The 19,092-nt window shown below is 44.8% G+C and overlaps 1 protein-coding gene across 6 annotated transcripts in view; it reads right to left on the bottom strand.

The window, feature by feature from the left end:
* Positions 1-1,446: 1,446 nt before the first annotated feature.
* PPM1L (protein phosphatase, Mg2+/Mn2+ dependent 1L) overlaps positions 1,447-19,092 on the bottom strand; it is a 260,464-nt gene continuing 242,818 nt past the window's right edge. For all 6 annotated transcript variants that reach the window (XM_061637206.1, XM_061637207.1, XM_061637208.1 and 3 more), the window contains one exon: positions 1,447-1,811. In XM_061637206.1, the coding sequence (XP_061493190.1) occupies positions 1,465-1,811 (347 nt within the window). In that variant the 3' untranslated portion in view covers positions 1,447-1,464. The remainder of the gene's footprint in view (positions 1,812-19,092) is intronic.

The following is a 19,092-nucleotide window of genomic DNA, read 5'->3' on the forward strand; positions in this document are numbered from 1 at the left end:
ATCAAAAGATGAGCATTGTGGGAGATGAAACAGCCTGGCCACACCTAATTATTAATCAATGCTGGAACTGGAAAAGTCCATTTTCTATAGCAAAGTATACAATATTCAGAGGTTCCAAACTACAGCTCTATCTAATCAACTGTTTTCATCCCTTAGGCTGGCCCTTGATTATTTATATAATTAAATACCTAGGCCACCAGAATTATTTTTCCCTTACCAATTTGTTTGAACTAAGCTTCAATTCAGCTGAAAAGCTGCTGCTGGTTTTGTGTATGTGTGTGTGTGAACTAGGCAGCAAAGCCACATTTCAGCTTGCTTGCTTCATCAACACCCCTGCCTTGTATCTGAACACATTAGGTCTTCTGTATCTTTAAAAGTTGTGCAGGGAGAAGGGAGAATTGCACCTTGTGGTTTTTCCCATTACAGGGTTGCAAGAACACCTGCTCTTGGCTGACTTTCTCTTCTCCTAAAGATACAGGATCAGTCTCAGGCCAAGAACCTGGCAACCCTAGAACACACCTTGATATCTGACGGTAAATTCTGAAGAATTACATAGGACTCTTTTGTGCTAAAAACTCAGCTGACTTCCCATGGAGCTTTAAAACCCAGTCCTGACAACAGCCTCTGACGCATAAAATTTGTGCAAGCATGGCCCAATCCTGATATCCTACATGCCTACAAGGAAGAGTTAATGAAGGCTGTTTGGTGCAATTTTCCAAGCAGCAAGGACCTCGAAAGCTATCTTCTGGCTGGAATTGGAAAAAAATGGCAAAGCACCGTTAAAGGCATGCACACAGACAGTAGAAACACACAGCTATGGAAAAGTTTGTCCCTAATTATGTGGCAGTAAGGTTATGTACCTTGAAACGAGAGAGAAGGGTGGCCTGTGGTGTACCCATCAGCCTCCCCCCTTCTCATTCTCCTATGAAAAGACAGATCTACAGTTACAAATCTGTTTGCTCCCACCATTCCTACTTCTGCAGTTTAGAAAAGCAGTGAGCAGTAGCATGAAACAAGAGTGCATGCCAGAACGGAGAGAGTTACACTGGTGAAAATCCCATGTCATTTCCATCAGTTGCTCACCAGCCGTTCTTGTCTTGCCCTAGCTGGCACTCCAAGGGCCACGTTAAGCTTGTAGGCTGTTGACTAAGAAATCACAGCTGTTCAAAATAGCAGAAGCAGGAGTCAATTAGCCTTTAAAAAAAACAGAAGAATTTCCTAAGTTTAAATCCTTAAAGAGGTGGAGAAAAGAAAGTGTGAGGTTTTTTTTTTTTTTTTAAAAAGAGCACAATGGTTGTGAATGTGTTTGCTGCGTAGCTCTGTTTATAAAAAAATGTGATTTTCCTCATTTTTAGTCTTAATGCTAATATACTTGCTACAGCTGTCTACTGTGTCGAAGTGTAAAGGGTTGATGAAGAAGTTCTCCAAGAGAGACGGAGGCAGAAAGAAATTAGATTATTTTTTTTACTGGTCTTCTGTTTTACTACTACTCTTGAACTTCACCACCATGACTGTTATGTTGTCAGGGCACCCTCTGTAAAAGGACTGCAGGACTATACTCTTGGCTCCAAAGTGTGGCTCATCCAAGCGTTCTTTGATGAACCGAACAGCCTCCTCGTTGCTGAAAGCATCCCACAGCCCATCAGAGGCCAAGATCATGAATTCTGGCTGAAGTTTATCCAGGTCAAAGGTTAGGATATCTGGGTCAGGGATGACAACGTTCAGGTTTTTCAGCGGGTAATCTCCAAGGGAGCGGGACATGGCCAGGATCCCCTGAACACGCCAGGAACCATTAAAACTGATGAAGCCACCTAGAGGGATGAAAAACAAACACCAAAGACATTCTATTAAATTGCTTCTGTACGAGATTGTTCTCAGAAGCTTCTGTGCCTGTGGGCTGTAAAACTAGTTAGAAAACAGAGTAATTGTTTTGCTTCACATTTCTTCCTACTGTCTTTTTTTCCAGATGCTCCTTCCCCTTACATTTCTGCATCTCCTTCCCTCAGAAAATCTTCCATCATAATTCACCAACGTGCAAGTTGCTAAGGCACAGGGGAGGAAGGATTCCACAGGGACACCATTTGGAAAAGGGGAAGCTGAGAGCGAACTTTTCTTCTTTGAGAACTATCCCATTGTACCTTATTCTGTTCTGGTTGAATGAAAACTTTTAAGAAAGGAGTACACACCTTCATTGCAACATACTGTTACAGGATTGGGAATGGGATTAGCCTGGACCCAATATATGAAACCCCCTCAGAGCCTGTGGTTTTATATCTGCAACAGGGGATTCTGCAGGAATTGAGAGTCAAGCTGTCAAACCAGTCTCTGCCACGTTCATTGCTCTAGCCAAGTTTGTTAAGTATCTCTTTGCATGACAACATGGGACCACAGGAAGCTGCCTGACACTTAAGACCATTGGTTCATCTAGCTCAGCACTGGCTACACTGACTGGCAGTGGCTCTCCAAGGTTTCAGACAGGAGTCACTCTCAAACCTGCTCAGACATGCCTTCTGCATGCAAAGCAGATGCTCTTCTACTGAGCAATGGTCTTTCCTTGTAAAAGTGGCCATGGGACCTACATTATCTTACTATGAATTTATAAAAATCCGCTAGTTGACAACATAGCTATACTGAGTCAGACCGCTGGTCTATTCAGCTCAGTATTGTCTACACTGATTGGCAGCAGCTCTCCAAGGTTTCAGACAGGAGTCTCTTCCAGCCCTACCTGGAGAAGCTGGGAACTGAACCGTGGAACTTCTGCATGGCGGCAGATGTTCTACCACTGAGTTACGATCCTTCCCCAGATGACTGCTGAAGAAACTACTATCTGGAGATGTTTCTTCTCTCTCCTGGCTGGAGGTGATGCCATGTGCGAGAGACCTGGGCCAGATTCATTTCAAACTGGGCCTCAGCCAGACACAGATGCTTGACTTGGCTATCTGTGCTGAATCCAAAGCAATGGCATTACACACACCCCATCCAAGAAAAACCTAGTTAGATTTGTTGGGATGTTAATGCTGTGAGCCATTCTATATATATATTTATATAAACATAAAATCGTATGTTACATCTTCCACCATCTTCAATTACCTTCATTCTACCCAACCCAAGGCATGTGCTGGCACTCCTGAAATGTCTCGCTGCTTGAAGACTGGGATGCATGTAACAGCTTACTTCTGATATGCAGATGCTGTCAAAAGTGAAACCCATTAGTTGAGGTTCTCCCCCTCTTCCACCTCACAATGTCATCACATTGTGTTGTTGCCCTTGTGATGTTCCTGTATTAGTGTATATATGGTAAGTGCTGTTTGAATAGAAGATACATGGTAAGTGGAGTGAAAGAGGAGGGGGAGTGAATGCGCAGTAGAATGCTGGATGATTGGCTGAGTGTTTAAAATGGCTGAGGGTATAAATGGAAGGATGACAGTGGAATCTGGGTGATGAAAGTGAGTGGGTTGTTTTGGTGGGTTTGAGAGAGTTGTTTGTCAGGACAGCGTGGAGAAGCAGGGGGGTGGAGTTCGGATTAGTATTAGATAAAACCATATGCTTATGTGCCTTATGAAGAAATCTTGTTATCTTTGTTATATTTAATAAAAACTATATTTGGTTTACCGAAGGCCTGATCCTTGGCTGAGGTTTCACAGACCAGAAGGGAGGGTAAGGTAATGACCAAGGCTGAAGGGAAACTGTAACAAATGGTGGCAGCGGTGAAGAGAATAACACCACAAGTATTCAGAGTCTCTGGGAATATTGGTATTAGGATGTGACTGGTGGTGCTGCCTAGCAGGGGGATCTGTTGAGATCTATGCTAGAGCGGAGAGAGAAAAAATAAAAAAGGACAGTCCGGACTGGTGGAGTCCCTGGTGGTGCCTAGTGACAGGCAGTAACCACGAGCAGGTAGGAACCTGACAGGGAGAGCCAGGGAAGGGCGTCACACGTGGTGGCAGTAGCGGTGGGATACGAACAAAGGAGACTACGTCACAGGTGTTGGCTGTAACGGTGGTACGAATACTAGAGAATCCCTAACAGTGGTGTGACAAACAGAAATAACAAAACAAGATTACTTGTGAGAGTGACTGGCAAAGAGTGTGTGGCAAAGAGTGAGTGAACTCAAACACCATGGCTGAATATATAAAAATGAAAAGAGAGGAGCTGGTGGAGAAGTGCATAACATTCAATTTACCTCACGAGGGTAAAGGGGTAGATGAATTGAGGGTAGCACTTATAGGATTTGCAACTGCCCAGCAAAAACAACCTGTCAGGGAAGAGACCCCAGAAGGATACTTAAGCAATCCCGCTTATATAGAGTATTTGAGAGAGAAGTTAAGATGGGAGGCTGAGGAAAAAGACAAGCAGAGGGAGTTGGAAACTGAGAGATTGAGGATGGAAGCTGAGGAAAAAGATAAACAGAGGGAGTTGGAAATTGAGAGATTGAGGATGGAAACTGAGAGAATGAGAGTGGATGCTGAGATACAAGGGGAAAGATTAAAATTGGATAGAGAGAAATTTCACTCTGAGGAGACAAGGAAAGAGAGAGATGGAGCAAAGATAAAAATTACTCCAAAGGACTTTGCTGTCTATGAGCCTGGTCAAGATCCTCAAATTTATCTCACAACCTTTGAAAAGGCAGCTCAGTTGTGGGGGCTACCTGAAGATAAATGCATGCAGTATTTATCAAACCTGATCAAAGGGGAATTGGCAAAGGTATACCAATATTTCCCCTCAGACAGGCCCGTCACCTATGCTGAGTTTAAAGAGGCAGTCTACAAAAGATTCAGACTGGGGCCTGATTATTTTAGAAAGCTTTTCAGAAACTGCCAGATACAGACAGGGAGGTCTTTCGTGGAGCTGGGGGCAAAACTGATGGACATATTTGGGAAATGGCTGACAAGTGCAAAAGCTCAGTTTGTGGAGGTGGTGAAAAACCTCATGACACTGGATCAATTATACCATCAGTTACCACCAGAAATAAGGCTCCTTGTCAAAGACCGTTCCCTTACATCGGTGCAGGAGGCCGCCGAGATGGCGGATCACTTTGCCTCCAGTAGAACTGGCTGGGTGGGGAAAACATCAAGAGAGTTTAAACCCAGACCATATAATGCTGGCAGAAGGGATGTGGTACCACAGCGAGTGAGTCCTCCAATAAAATCTGAAGGGCACAGGACACCCCAGAGTGGATCTGTGTACCCTAAAAGTGAGGAGAAATTATGCTACAAATGTGGTAGACTGGGGCACCTTCGTTTTCAATGTGAGGTTGCCAACCCCATTAGTAATCCTGCTCAGACAAGGGCAGTGAAAACAGAGCCCAAGGCTTTAGAAACAGCGAAACAGGTTCAGTTCTGCCAGATAAACTGGACAAAAGTAACAGACTTGGATTCGAGTCTAAGAGAGGAAGTGTGTGTTCAAGGGGCAAATTATTGGGCATTGCTTGATACTGGTGCCGCTCAGACATTACTGAGGCCAGATTTAATAAAATCTGAGGGAATGTTACCTCAGGAAACTGTGACTATCCAAGGAGTGAGGGGACAACCAGAAAGCTTGCCTATGGCCCTAGTGAAAATGGAGTGGAGAGGAAAAGGGGGAGAATATAAAGTCGGTATTAATGCCCAACAACAAGAACCAGTGATACTGGGAAGAGACGTTATGGGGGCACAAGGAAAAATATATGTGGTGACCAGACAGCAGCTTGGCAAAGAAACAGAAGCCATGTTAACACAGGCTGAAAAAAACAGGGTGGAATCTGTTAGCCAGCCTCAGGTCACCATAGCAACCACTAGCAGGCCTGCTGAAGGAGACAAACTGTATCAAGTGGTCTCTGATAATAAAGAAGCAGAGCAGTTCAGGAAAGAGCTGCATAAAGATATAAGTTTGAACCAAATAAAGGAACAAGCCCTGACCCAACAGATTCCTTTCACTGACAAGCTGAGGAATCAAATTGTGTGTGAGAATGGGATTTTATATAGACTGTGGATGCCTGCTGAGAGAAAGGATGAATGTGAACCAGTGAAGCAATTGATAGTACCTAGCAAATACAGAACCAGATTGCTAGAGGTAGCCCACGATGTCCCACGTGCAGGACATCTGGGAATAAAAAAGACCAAGAGGAGATTGGCTGCACACTATTATTGGCCAAACATCTCCAAAGATGTAAAACAACATTGTCTATCTTGTGGTATATGCCAAAAGGTGGGAAAAAGTGGAGTAAAGACTAAGGCACCCTTAAAGCCCCTTCCTATAATTGGACAACCCTTTTATAGAGTGGGAGTAGATTTGGTGGGCCCTTTTTCCAAACCCACAAGGCATGGCAAGAAATATCTAGTGGTGGTGGTGGATTTTGCCACCAGGTACCCAGACACAGAAGCACTAAGATCTGTAGAAGCCCCTGTAGTGGCAGAGGCTTTATTAAAAATCTTTATGAGGCTGGGTTTCCCTCATGAAGTGCTGACGGATCAAGGCAGTGTATTCATGGGAGAAATGATGCAATGTATGTGGAAATGTTGTGGTCTAAAACATCTAAAGACCACTACTTACCATCCCGCCACTAATGGGCTAACAGAGAGATTCAATGGGGTTTTGAAGGGCATGATAAGAAGCTATGTTCAAGATCACCCACAAGACTGGAATGAACGTTTGGGATGCTTCTTATTTGCATACAGAGAAGTCCCTCAGGAGTCAACAGGCTTCTCACCCTTTGAACTAATGTTTACTAGAAAAGTGAGGGGACCTTTGGAACTGTTAAAAAATTCATGGGAAGGAACCCTGGGAGAGTACAAAACATCTGTAGTAGATTTTGTATTGGAATTCCGCAATGAATTAACATCAATGATGGAAGTTGTGAAAGAGAATCTCAGTCAAGCTCAGCAGAAGCAACGTTACTGGTATGACAGAACAGCCAGGGAACGTGTGTATGATGTGGGAGATATGGTTATGGCGTTCATACCCAGGAAACATGACAAATTACAGGCTAACTGGGAAGGACCATATACCATCAGAGAAAGGCTTGACACAGTGACGTATGTAATTACCACAGACCAATTAAACAAAAGCAAAGTGTTTCATGTAAATATGTTAAAGCCTTACCATACCAGGGATGCACAGGTGTTGCAAGTTACCTTATTCCCTGAGGGAAGTGGGCCTGAACTTCCGGATTTGGTACAGGAAAGCAAAGATAAAGGAGGGGTAGATCAAGTGGAATGGTCAGAGGAGGTGAAGGAGGAAGTAAAAGAAGAGATTCTGAGAGTTTTGAAAAACTATGGGAATCTCTTTAGTAATAAACCTGGCCGAACCAGTATAGCCAAACATTCCATTAATACTGGAGATCATGCCCCAATCAGATCTATGCCGTACCATGTGAATGGGAAAGTTTTGAGTGAGATCAAAAAGGAGGTCGAAGATATGCTGGAACTAGGAGTGATCAGGGAATCTATCAGTCCCTGGGCCTCAAGTATTGTCCTGGTTCCGAAAAAAGATGGAACGACAAGATTTTGCATTGATTATCGGCTAATCAATAAAATTACGGTCCCAGATGCGTATCCTATGCCTAGGGTAGACGCAATGTTAGAGTTGTTGGGGGCAGCAACCATTATCTCTACGTTAGACCTCTGTAAAGGATTTTGGCAAATGGAACTAGACGAGCAATCTAGAGCCAAAACTGCCTTCAGTACACCAGATGGGTTATATGAGTTTGTGACCTTACCTATGGGACTAAGGAACTCACCAAGTTCGTTTCAGAGGCTAATCAATACTGTGTTGCGAGGCATGTCAGATTTTGCAGTGGCCTATATCGATGACGTGGCCATTTTTAGCAAGTCGGTGCCTGAGCATGTCCAACACCTGACAACAGTATTAGAGGCATTAAGAAAGGCAGGCCTCACAATAAAAGCGAAGAAATGCCAGTTTGGGTTGAAGGAGGTGGTCTGTTTAGGACATAAGGTGGGGAGTGGGAAAATCACCCCCTTATGGAGCAAGGTGGAGGCAATACAATCATGGCCTATCCCCTTAACCAAAAGGCAAGTTAGGGCATTTCTAGGTGTGGCTGGTTTTTATAGGAAGTTTGTGAAAAAATTTGGGGAAATCACAACCCCCTTGCATGAGTTGACAAAGAAAAAGTGTTCTGAGCGTGTGGTATGGACGGATGAATGTCAGAAGGCTTTTGATCTGCTGAAGCAAGCCTTGTGCCAAGGACCCATATTAATAGCAACCATTCATCGTGGCTACAGATGCGTCGGACCTGGCGCTGGGAGTCGTCTTGCTGCAGGAGAGAGAAGGCACCAGACATCCAGTGGCGTATCTGAGTCGCAAGCTGACGCCGAGGGAGAAAAACTATTCGTCAGTCCAAAAGGAGTGCCTAGCAGTCGTGTGGGGACTGAATAAGTTGCGCCCATACATGTGGGGACGAAGATTCACGGTAACAACGGATCATCGGGCCTTGTTATGGTTACAGACTATGAAAAACCATAATACTATGCTGCAGAGGTGGTCCTGGGCCCTACAAGACTATCAAGTGGACTTCCAGTTCATCAAAGGCAAGGACAATGTATTGGCCGATGGACTGTCAAGGCAGGTGGCTGGGACTGCAGTGACGTGACCAGACGGAGGAACAAAGAAAGACATTTTCCCCAGAGAGACTTATTTTATTTGTTAACGCGGCGTATGAATCCTGGAACAGGAATAATACTCTGCCGTTATGTTAAGGGGGGGGAAATGTGATGTTCCTGTATTAGTGTATATATGGTAAGTGCTGTTTGAATAGAAGATACATGGTAAGTGGAGTGAAAGAGGAGGGGGAGTGAATGGGCAGTACAATGCTGGATGATTGGCTGAGTGTTTAAAATGGCTGAGGGTATAAATGGAAGGATGACAGTGGAATCTGGATGATGAAAGTGAGTGGGTTGTTTTGGTGGGTTTGAGAGAGTTGTTTGTCAGGACAGCGTGGAGAAGCAGGGGGGTGGAGTTCGGATTAGTATTAGATAAAACCATATGCTTATGTGCCTTATGAAGAAATCTTGTTATCTTTGTTATATTTAATAAAAACTATATTTGGTTTACCGAAGGCCTGATCCTTGGCTGGGGTTTCACAGACCAGAAGGGAGGGTAAGGTAATGACCAAGGCTGAAGGGAAACTGTAACAAATGGTGGCAGCGGTGAAGAGAATAACACCACAAGTATTCAGAGTCTCTGGGAATACTGGTATTAGGACATGACTGGTGATGCTGCCTAGCAGGGGGATCTGTTGAGATCTGTGCTAGAGCGGGGAGAGAAACCATAAAAAAGGACAGTCCGGACTGATGGAGTCCCTGGTGGTGCCTAGTGACAGGCAGTAACCACGAGCACGTAGGAACCTGACAGGGAGAGCCAGGGAAGGGCGTCACAGCCCTCCCTTAATTTCATTGGCTGCTGCTGGCAACGTAACACTGGTGTGGATGCCACAGTGTGGGAAATTTTTCTCAACATTATGGACTGGCGGGAGATGATGATGAGAAGCCAACACAGGGAAGCATTTTTGGTAGCATTCCCTCCTGGATAACATGGCCCATCCCAAGATTCGAATTCTATGTGCACTGATTTTTAAATGTATAGGATTAGGCTGTTAAAAAAAAAGAAAAGAAGAAGCACTGTGAGAAAAAGCAACAACATATTGCATAGCATGAAGGTTTAACAGAACCACAGTAAGTGGATTGTGAAGATGATCTCCCTGGAGTTACTACTGCCCCGCATCTACAGGAAAAATCCATTTTATGTTATGCATCTTGAAATCCTAGAGATGCGTGAAACACACAAGAAATACCCAACATTGATATAAGGAGTTGGGTTGTGTCAGTATCCATGCCAATGCTATTAAAATAGTTGACACATGGATTCCTAGAGGCAAGTGCATCCTCGTGGTTTCTTTAGCTCACCAAACAGATATGACAAATTGCTGTAACAGCAAGAAAACTTGGCCTTTGTTTCTGCAGTTTGCCATATAGTAAAATCTTTTTGTCCATGCTCAGGCAATCTGCTCTTTAACTCTCATCCAGCCCTGTCCCCCTTTGGTACAATTCAAGAAGGGGTTCATGCTCATTTACGAAGATTTATAAAGGCGACAGCACATCAGACGAACACTTGTAAAGACCAAAATCTCACTCTGGGGCATGTAGAAAAGAAAAGAAAACACAAGAGTTTATCCTGCTCATCATCAAGAGTCCTTGGTTGAGCTGTAATGTAATGATCCAGAAAAGTCTTGTCAAAATAATCACCCCACACATACATCTGAGTTCCAGGAAGGAATTCTGGGTACAAGTAGCAGCATCTTCCTTAAAGCAAAGAATATGGCACCCAGGGGGACAGGGGGGGATTGTAGTCATGTTTAAATCCATTAGCAAAAATCCATTACATTTTGTGACTACAGGGTGCACATGGAGCAGCTAGGCTATGTGGTTTGGCAGAGAAGGAAAAGCTACAGAGGAGTGGGGCGGGATCCATGCCTCCACTCCCTCTTCCAAACAGCCATTTCAGCAGGATGACAGCTTTGTCTATACGGCTATGTGTGTGTGTGGTGCTCAAATTACAGGGGGTGATGAGCTGCTACGTTTTGGGGAAGAAGTGTAGTTCAGTGGGAGAGCATCTGCTTTGTATACAAAAGGTCCCAGTTTCAATCTCCAAGCAGGGCTGGAAGTGTCTCTTGTGTGACACCCTAGAGAGCTGCTGCCAGTAAGTGTGGGTGATACTGAGTTAGATGGACCAATGGTCTGATGGTGTGTCTGTGATGGCCCCCTTAGCTACTGTTAGAAGGCTGCAGGAGAGGCATGATTTGGCCAACTTGCCTCTATTCAAGAACCACCACCCCCATGGTACCCCAGCCTAGATCTCTGCCATGACAATCTCTGCTTATGTGCTTAGCTGATGAGGAAGGCAGTCTGGTCTCCAACTCTGCATTGCTTTGTTAGGTTGTCTATTCAGATTCACTCTTGTGGTGGCGGCAAGATTGCTGTTTAGTAGTTGGCTCAATAGTGGCCAGTGGAGCAATGCAGCAGTGTGTATCTGACTTTCCATCACTGTAGACTTACTGCAAAGGGTAAAGCCAGTGTGGTGCAAACACAGTGGTGGAACCAATCTGGCGCTCCCACTGGTGTGTTTGCCCCTCAGTGACCTCGTCACTGCCTTGCTCCTCCTGCTCCCAGGAAGCAACAGTGACCCACCTGCTGGGAGCCCAGTGTACTGGTTCCACTGCACCTGGTGAGCTGCTTCTGATTCATTCCATTGTCTTCAAAAGCATATAACATGGTTTCTCAACCTAGGCAAAAAAATGCTCTTCTGGGGCACCTCCAGACTGTCGCTATTTTGCAGGAGGGATTCACGTGCATTCCAGAACTTTAGGTTTGTACAATTAAAGTGGATTTAAGCACTCTGCTGCCCTAGTGCAACCAATCCACTAAAAAAACCCACCCAGACATTTTGCAGTCAGGAAAATGAAAGGGAAATGCATTGGAAAGCATGGGGTGAACAAATGCAGCATTGAAGAGTAAATTTCGAGGGCAGCATCCACCTGCAGGAAAAAGAGTTGATAATCATGGACCTTTTCCTTTCTCCCATGGTTGCAGGATGGCTGATGGAACTGACTTCACTTAATCTAGATCCCAGAGCCACCACTTATGCATAGAAAGTGGCTTTTTGCTACCTGTGTGAAGCAAAGGCTGAAATCTTAACATAGCACATGTGGTGTTGCCTGGGGCTGGAGAAGCATTTTTCTGCCTTTGAAAGAGCACTTAAAAATCCTTAGTACAAAACCTAACATTGCACATTTCAAGCTGCTGATGAAAAGGGAGGTTCTTACAAGTTTTTGGCACTGCTACTTGTTGTTAGAAGAGCTCAAGTCAAAAGAATTTGAAGGTTAAGCATGAATAAACTATATTATACAGCCACGAGAGTTCTGCAATGTTAAATTGAAAATACCCCGCATGCCATTCTGATCCTTCCCATAAGCTCATTTCAAAACAAAACCTTACAAAACTTATAGTCCTGAACTCAGAAATGCTTGCTTAACAACCCTCTCAATTTTCATGGTGATACACAAAACAGTAGGAGAGAATATAGAGTTCAAAGTGTAGAAAGAGAGGAAAAACAGACCCTTTTGTTCTTTTTTGTCAGAGTTCTCATAATTTTTTGAAATTAATTAAAAATCAGCCATATTCACAGAGTACTTGTAATCCTATTACTGATCTTGCCCGATACTCTAACCTTGATCTTCTGCAGTTTAAAAGTTAAAAAAATGCCTGGCTGATTTTTAATTAAGAAATTTAGCATTGAACTCAATGATAACATCGGGCATGCTCAGTAAGAACCAACTGTCAAGTGTTCTAAAAGCCAGACTCACAGCTGCTTGGGTTGGCTTATCAGGGGGCCACACCCACGCCAGACCTTTATTTCACTTTTGACAGTCATGGCTTCCCTCAAAGAATCCTGGGAAGTGTAGTGTGTGAAGGGTACTGAGAGGAGACTCCTATTCCCCTGGCAGAGCTCCAATGGCCAGAGTGGTTTAACAGTCAGCCACTCTGATTGTAGCTCTGTAAGGGGAATAGAGCCTCTCCTAGCACCCTTCACTAACTACACTTCCCAGGATTCTTTGGGAGAAGTCATGACTGTCTAAAGTGAAATAAAGGTCTGGTGTGGATGTGGCCAGGAACAGCTTTGGTTTAAATTTGGGTGGGAGGCTACATGTGCCTGCTGTAGAATAAAAAGTTGGGGGAAACCCTGAGAAAGAATGATATTAATCACAATGTTTTCCTTTTGGAAATAAAAGGGGCTTCCCTTCAGCCCAGTGCCCAACCAACCCAATCCCCTCCCCTCCCCCTTCCTGCCCTCCTCCTCCCCTCCCTCCCCCTCCCCCTGGTCAGTTTCACCTATCCTTAGCATGACTGCACAGGAGTAAATCCCACTGAACTCAAAAAGCATGCAAATGATAAACCTGCCCTCCCCTCCTCCTCCCTCCTATCCCCCCCTCTTGCCCCTTCTTTGCCCTCTCCCTTCCCCTCCCCATTCCATCCCTTTCCCCTCGGTCAGTTTTACTTATCGTAAGCATGATTGGACGGGAGTAAATCCCATTGAACTCAATAAGAATGCAAATGATCAAACCTGCCCTCCTTTCCCCTCCCATCACCTCCCTTTTGCCCCTTCCCTTCCCCCACTCCCTGCCCCTCCCCTTCCAATCCCCTCCTTCCCCTCCCACTCCTTCTGATCTGCTCTCCCCCCTTCCTCTATGCCCCCTCCCCCTCCTCCTCCCCCATGGTCAGTTTTACCTATCCTAGCCATGCTTGTACGGGAGTAAATCCCACTGAGGCTCATGTTACCAAATTCTTCCAAGCTGCACAGGAAGTGGGTTGGACTGTGAAAGACCAACCCAAATTGTGTTTGCATTTTGACAAATTTGTAGGGCAGTCCAATATCTCAGAGAGGAGGTCAGGTCTCCTGCTCCACTGGTTCATTCACTATAGCTGCCCAATTTCCCTGCTTTTTAAAGTTTGATAGAAATATTTGTTGGCTATATGTACGTTCTTATTATTAGTGAATTTATATCATGAACATGCAGCTTGTGGCTCTACATCTCAGCATACCTTTACAAGTCCATATGATGTGTGTACATGGGAAGAGTCTACATGAGTCCCCAAATGAAAGGAAAAACAACACTACAGTATCCTTGCACATCTGTATGTCCAAAAAGGCATCCATAGAGTATTGCAACTCAGAAAGGTACAGAAAAGGGAAACCAAAATAAGAAGTTGATGGAGTGTGAGGAAAGGCTAAAATGCTTGAGCTTTTGTGAAATATAGAAAGGTAGGTGTGATTTTAGAGGTTTGTAAAATTAGGAGTGGAGATTTTTCCTCCCTCTCATAATACAGGGCCTCGGAGTCACCCAATGAAGTTGATTTGAAGCAGGTCTAAGACTGCTCTTCATACAACATGTAATGAACTTAGAGAATTTGCTGTTCGCGAGATATAGCAGCAATTAGCCTAGGTGAATTTTAAAAAAAAAGTCAAGTGGGACTGACAATAAAATGTTGCTGTGTGGAATGCTCCTGGTCAGGATCCCAGCCAGCCATGCCATCATTTGGGATACTCCATTTCATTCACACACACCCCAACAGTCAGCCAGCATTTTTTCTTAAGGTTTTTTTTTGTACATTTTTCCTGTTTGCTTTGGGCAATTAATTTGAGAAAGGGAGGTGGATTTATGGGAGGGGTTTACAATCTTTCTCAACTAGAAACCAAATGGTTTCAAGGTTCTTCTTCCTGGATTGGGCAATATATATGATTTAGTGTCTTAGGGATACAATTAAAGGAAGAGGATAGAACAAGATTCAGAATCCTGGTTCAAGTCATATATCAATGGAGGACTAATTTTTAATGAAAAGGGTGTAACCAGAGAGAACCAGTTTTAACATGGCTGGAGATTTGAAATGAATAGAGTTTTATATTAGGGAACCATACAAAGAGGGACTTTTTGTCACTCTCTGGATTTTTTCTTACAACTTTTAGCTTGTATTGCTTGTATCGCTTTCCTTGCATGGCTATTTTTCTCCCTTCTGCAACAGCACCTTGCCTGAAGGCATGCTGGCTTCCTGTTTTGGGGAGATAAAGAATAGGCCTGAGTTTTTTGAAATTACCTTGGGCAAGTTTGTCTGTTTCCTAAGATGAGACTTGAACTCAGGACAGTTCAATCTCCAGGACAAGCCTCACAGAAGCTAGTTTTTTTCAGGTGTTCCTTTTTTTCAATCAATTTTTAATTTTTTTCTTAACCCTCATGGATTATTTTTGCTCAGAAATCTTCCAATGGAAACCAGTAGACCTCATCATAGCAAGTCTGGTAGCTATGGACCTTTGATAAATTATGGCAAATTGGGAAAACATGTTTACTCAGTGCTTTTTTTGGTAAAAAAATGAGGTGCTGATACTCATACGTTGAAAAAAGTGCTGCAGATGCCAACACAAAATGGATGCCATGGGTACTCAGGTACCTGGTACTCAGGTAGGTTTTGTTGGTGGGCTCTTGTTGGGTCCATATCGGGTTTAGTAAGGAAGGACATGGGTGATGCCATCCCAATTTTGGTGATCACGGGTAGAAGGAAGTATAGCCATGGGGAGGTGGTGAATTACCATAGAAGATGAGGGCAAGGCTATCTACGCCTTGTTCCTTGCTGCCACTCCTCTCATGGATGGGTTCCTCATTGCTCATCTGCTGTGCCCACTGGTCTGTGTGTGTTGTTGTTTAATGCCAGATCGGTACAGAATAAGACCACACTCATCCATGATTTGATCATGGATGAAGGTGCTGATTTGGTGTGCATTACTGAGACCTGGATGGTGAGCTGGGAGGAGTTGCTCTGACGCAGCTTTGCTCACCTGGATACTCGGCGCAACACCAACATAGGCTGCAGGGATGGGGAGAGGGGTTGCTGTGGTCTACAGAACTTCCATCTCTGTCACCAGGAAACCACTCTGTCTTGGAGCTGGCTGTGAGGGCCTGCACCTGGTGTCGGGCTAAGGACACAGTAAACTAGGGCTGCTGGTGGTGCACCGTCCACCCTGCTGCCCGACTTCTCTGACTGAGCTGGCAGAGGCCATCTCGCCTGTGGTATTGTAGGAGCCCAGAACGATAGTCCTGGGTGATTTCAATGTCCACACTGAGGCCGCCTCTAGTGTTCTGGCTCGGGACTTCATGGCTTCCATGATGACCATGGGGCTGTCTCAAGTTGTCACCGGTCCAACGCATAGGGCAGGGCACACCCTCGACTTGGTTTTTGCTCCGGATGGAGGAAGGGGTGGTCTGGAGATGGGGTGGTGGTGGATGTCACCCCATTGTTATGGTCAGAAAACTTTCTAGTGAAGTTTAGACTTTTGGCTCTGATCCTTCCCTGCAGGGGTGGTGGATAGATTAGGACAGTCTGCCCTCGGAGACTAATCCACCGGATTCCTGAATGCCCTAGGGGAGTTCCCAGTAGACAGAGCAGGTGACCCTGTTGAAGCCCTTGTCATGCTGCCTCTGTAGCAGTCTTGATGCCCCCTCTACATCTACTGTAGTCCCCACTGAAGTGTCCAGTGCAATGTCTGCTGCAACTTCTTGGGAATGGTTTCAGTTGATGCAGCCTGATGACGTAGACAAGGTGCTTGTGATGATGTGGCCAGCAACGTGTCCTCTGGACCCTTGACCTTCTTGGCTTATTGAAGCTTGCTGAAGGAGATTGACTGAGTGGATCCAGGGTGTGGTCAATGCATCATTGCGGGAGTGAGTGGTTTCAGCCTCCCTAAAAGAGGTGGTGATCCAACCACTCCTGAAAAAGCCCACCCTGGACCCACTGGTCTGCAACAATTACTGACTGGTCACAAATACCCCCTTCTTAGGGAAGGTGACTGAGAGGGTTGTGGTGCAGCAATTGCAAGTACTCTTGGATGGAACAGATTATCTTGACCCATTCCAGTCTGGGTTCAGGCCTGGTTATGGGACTTAATTGGCCTTGGTTGCTCTGATGGATGACCTTTATCGGGAGAAGGATAGGGGGAGTGCAACCTTGTTACTCTTACTTGATCTTTCAGCGGCTTTTGATACCATTGGCCATGGTATCCTTCTGGGCCGACTTGGTGACATGGGTATTGGAGGCACTGTTTTAGAGAGGTTCCGATCCTATCTCCAAGGTCATTTTCAGAGAACAGCATTAGGTGATTGTCTTTCGCCCCCCTGGCAGTTGTGCTGTGGGGTGCTGCAGAGCATCAACTGGTCCCCTGTGCTGTTTTAACATTTTTTGAAGCCCTTGGGAGAGGTCATCAGGAGATTTGGGGCGAGGTGTCAGCAGTACGCTGATGATACCCTGCTCTATTTCTCTGTAACATCTGAATCAGGAGAGGCCGTGCAAGCCCTGGACCGCTGCCTGGACTTGGTGGTGGGCTGCATGAGGGCCAGTAAACTGAGTCTGAATCCTTGCAAGATGGAGGCACTGTGAGTTGATAGCTCCCAGGTTCGGATAATTGGTCAGTTGCCTGCTTTGGATGGGGTCATACTCCCTCTGAAAGACCAGGTCTGTAGCCTGGGGGTGCTCCTGGATCCATCTTTGTCACTAGAGGCCCAGGTGACCTCAGTGGCTAGGAGTGCCTTTTACCAGCTTGGGCTGGTAAGACAGCTGAGGCCTTTTCTGTACCAGGATAACCTGATCACTGTTGTCCATGCACTGATAACCTCCAGGATGGATTACTGTAATGCACTCTATGTGGGGCTGCCCTTGAGGTTGGTCTGGAAGCTGCAGCTGGTGCAAAATGTGGAGACGAGACTGCTCACTGCGCAGGGTATCACCTACATGTCACCCTGCTGCTGAAAGAATTGCACTGGCTGCCCATTTGCTACTGGGCCAAGTTCAAGGTTTTAGTTTTGGTGTACAAAGCCAGGGCCGGCTCCAGACATGCCGCGGCCCTTGGGCTCCAGCCTGCCCCGGGCCCTGGCACATGCTGCTGTGGATCGTACCGCCCGCTGTCCCCTCGCTCTACCTATGTTTCTATTCTGTGTTTTGCGGCTGCGCACGCAGCACTGCCCTTAACCCAGATGGTGGCCGAGGTTTCCCTAACGGGCTGAAGCCTCCACCACTACTTTGGTTGATGACATGCATGCGTGCTGTGCACATACAGGGCTGCCATCAACTAAGATGGCGGCGGATGCTTCAGCCTCTTAGGGAAACCTCGGTCGCCATCTTGGTTAAGGGCAGTGTTGTGCGTGCAGCCACAAAACATGGGAAAGGTAGGCGGAGTGAGGGAACAGGTGGGCAATGCTATCTGTGGTGCTACTCCCCCATCCTAAAGAGGGGCCCTTCAGGGGCCCTTCTGGGCCATGGTGCCCTCGGCCAGGGCCCAACCTTGCCACCCTTTAGAGCTGGCCCTGTACACAGCACTATACAGCTTGGGACCAGGCTACCTCAAAGACCGTCTTATCACTTATATACCCAGTTGATCACTGTGCTCTGCAGGTGAGGGCCTCCTGCAGTTACCATCTTATAAAGAGGTCTGTTCTGCACAACATAAGAAAAGGACCTTTAGTGTGGTGGCACCTACCATGTGGAATTCCCTCCCCTTAAATATTAGACAGGCACCATATCTTTTTGGTGCCTACTGAAGACTTTCCTCTTTTAACAAGCCTTTTAAGTTGAGACCTTATCCCAGGCTGCATCTGTGTTGGAATTGTTTTTTAATATGTTTGTAAACATCTTTTTAAACAATGTTTTTAACCTTTTTTTAAAGATGTCTTGAAAGTTTTTTTAAAAAAAAATGTTTTAAAGATGTTTTGTTTTAATGTATTTTAAAGTCTATTTTTATGGTGTTTTATAGTGTTTTTAGTGCTTTTGTTTGCCGCCCTGGGCTCCTGCTGGGAGGAAAGGCGGGATATAAATCAAATAATAAACAAACAAACAATCAAACAAATAAAATACTCTGTACCTGTGAGTACTAGCAGAAGAAAAAGCACTGAGTTTACTCATTACTCTCCAAAGCCACCAAATCTATTCCAATACTAGAGATATACACAGTATCTATATTTCTGTAGCTATATATATCCTACATCTCCTTTAGCCTCTCTAATATCTTAAGTAACTTTTTCTTTATTGGTTTGGTAAGTATTTATAATATAGTGAAACATTCTTACCACTTTTTAAGTTAGACTGAGGATGTTAGAGGGATAACGGCTTTCTTATAGTTTATTGTTATTTTATTTGTTGTTGTTGTTACTACTATTACTACTACTACTACTACTACTACTACTACTACTACTACTACTAATATCCCACCCTTACTCCCAAAGGAGCCCAGAGTGGCAAACACACAGCGATAAAACAAAACATCTAAAAACAATTCCAATACAGATGTGATTTCTGTATTTTTAATCTGTAATTTCTTGTTAGACTTTATGCAGTTAATGCAAATAGTTTTAGATTTCTTTTATTTAGTGCTTGTACTGGCCCCACTGCAATTATTTTATTTATTGCATTACAATCATTTTTATATAACTTAAAGTTATTCTGTAGTATTCTTTCACTGTTTTGGATGAGTATTTACAATCTTTCACCATCTGCCAGTTCTTTT

Source organism: Rhineura floridana, chromosome 7, assembly GCF_030035675.1.
Source record: "Rhineura floridana isolate rRhiFlo1 chromosome 7, rRhiFlo1.hap2, whole genome shotgun sequence".
Classification (NCBI taxonomy): domain Eukaryota; kingdom Metazoa; phylum Chordata; class Lepidosauria; order Squamata; family Rhineuridae; genus Rhineura; species Rhineura floridana.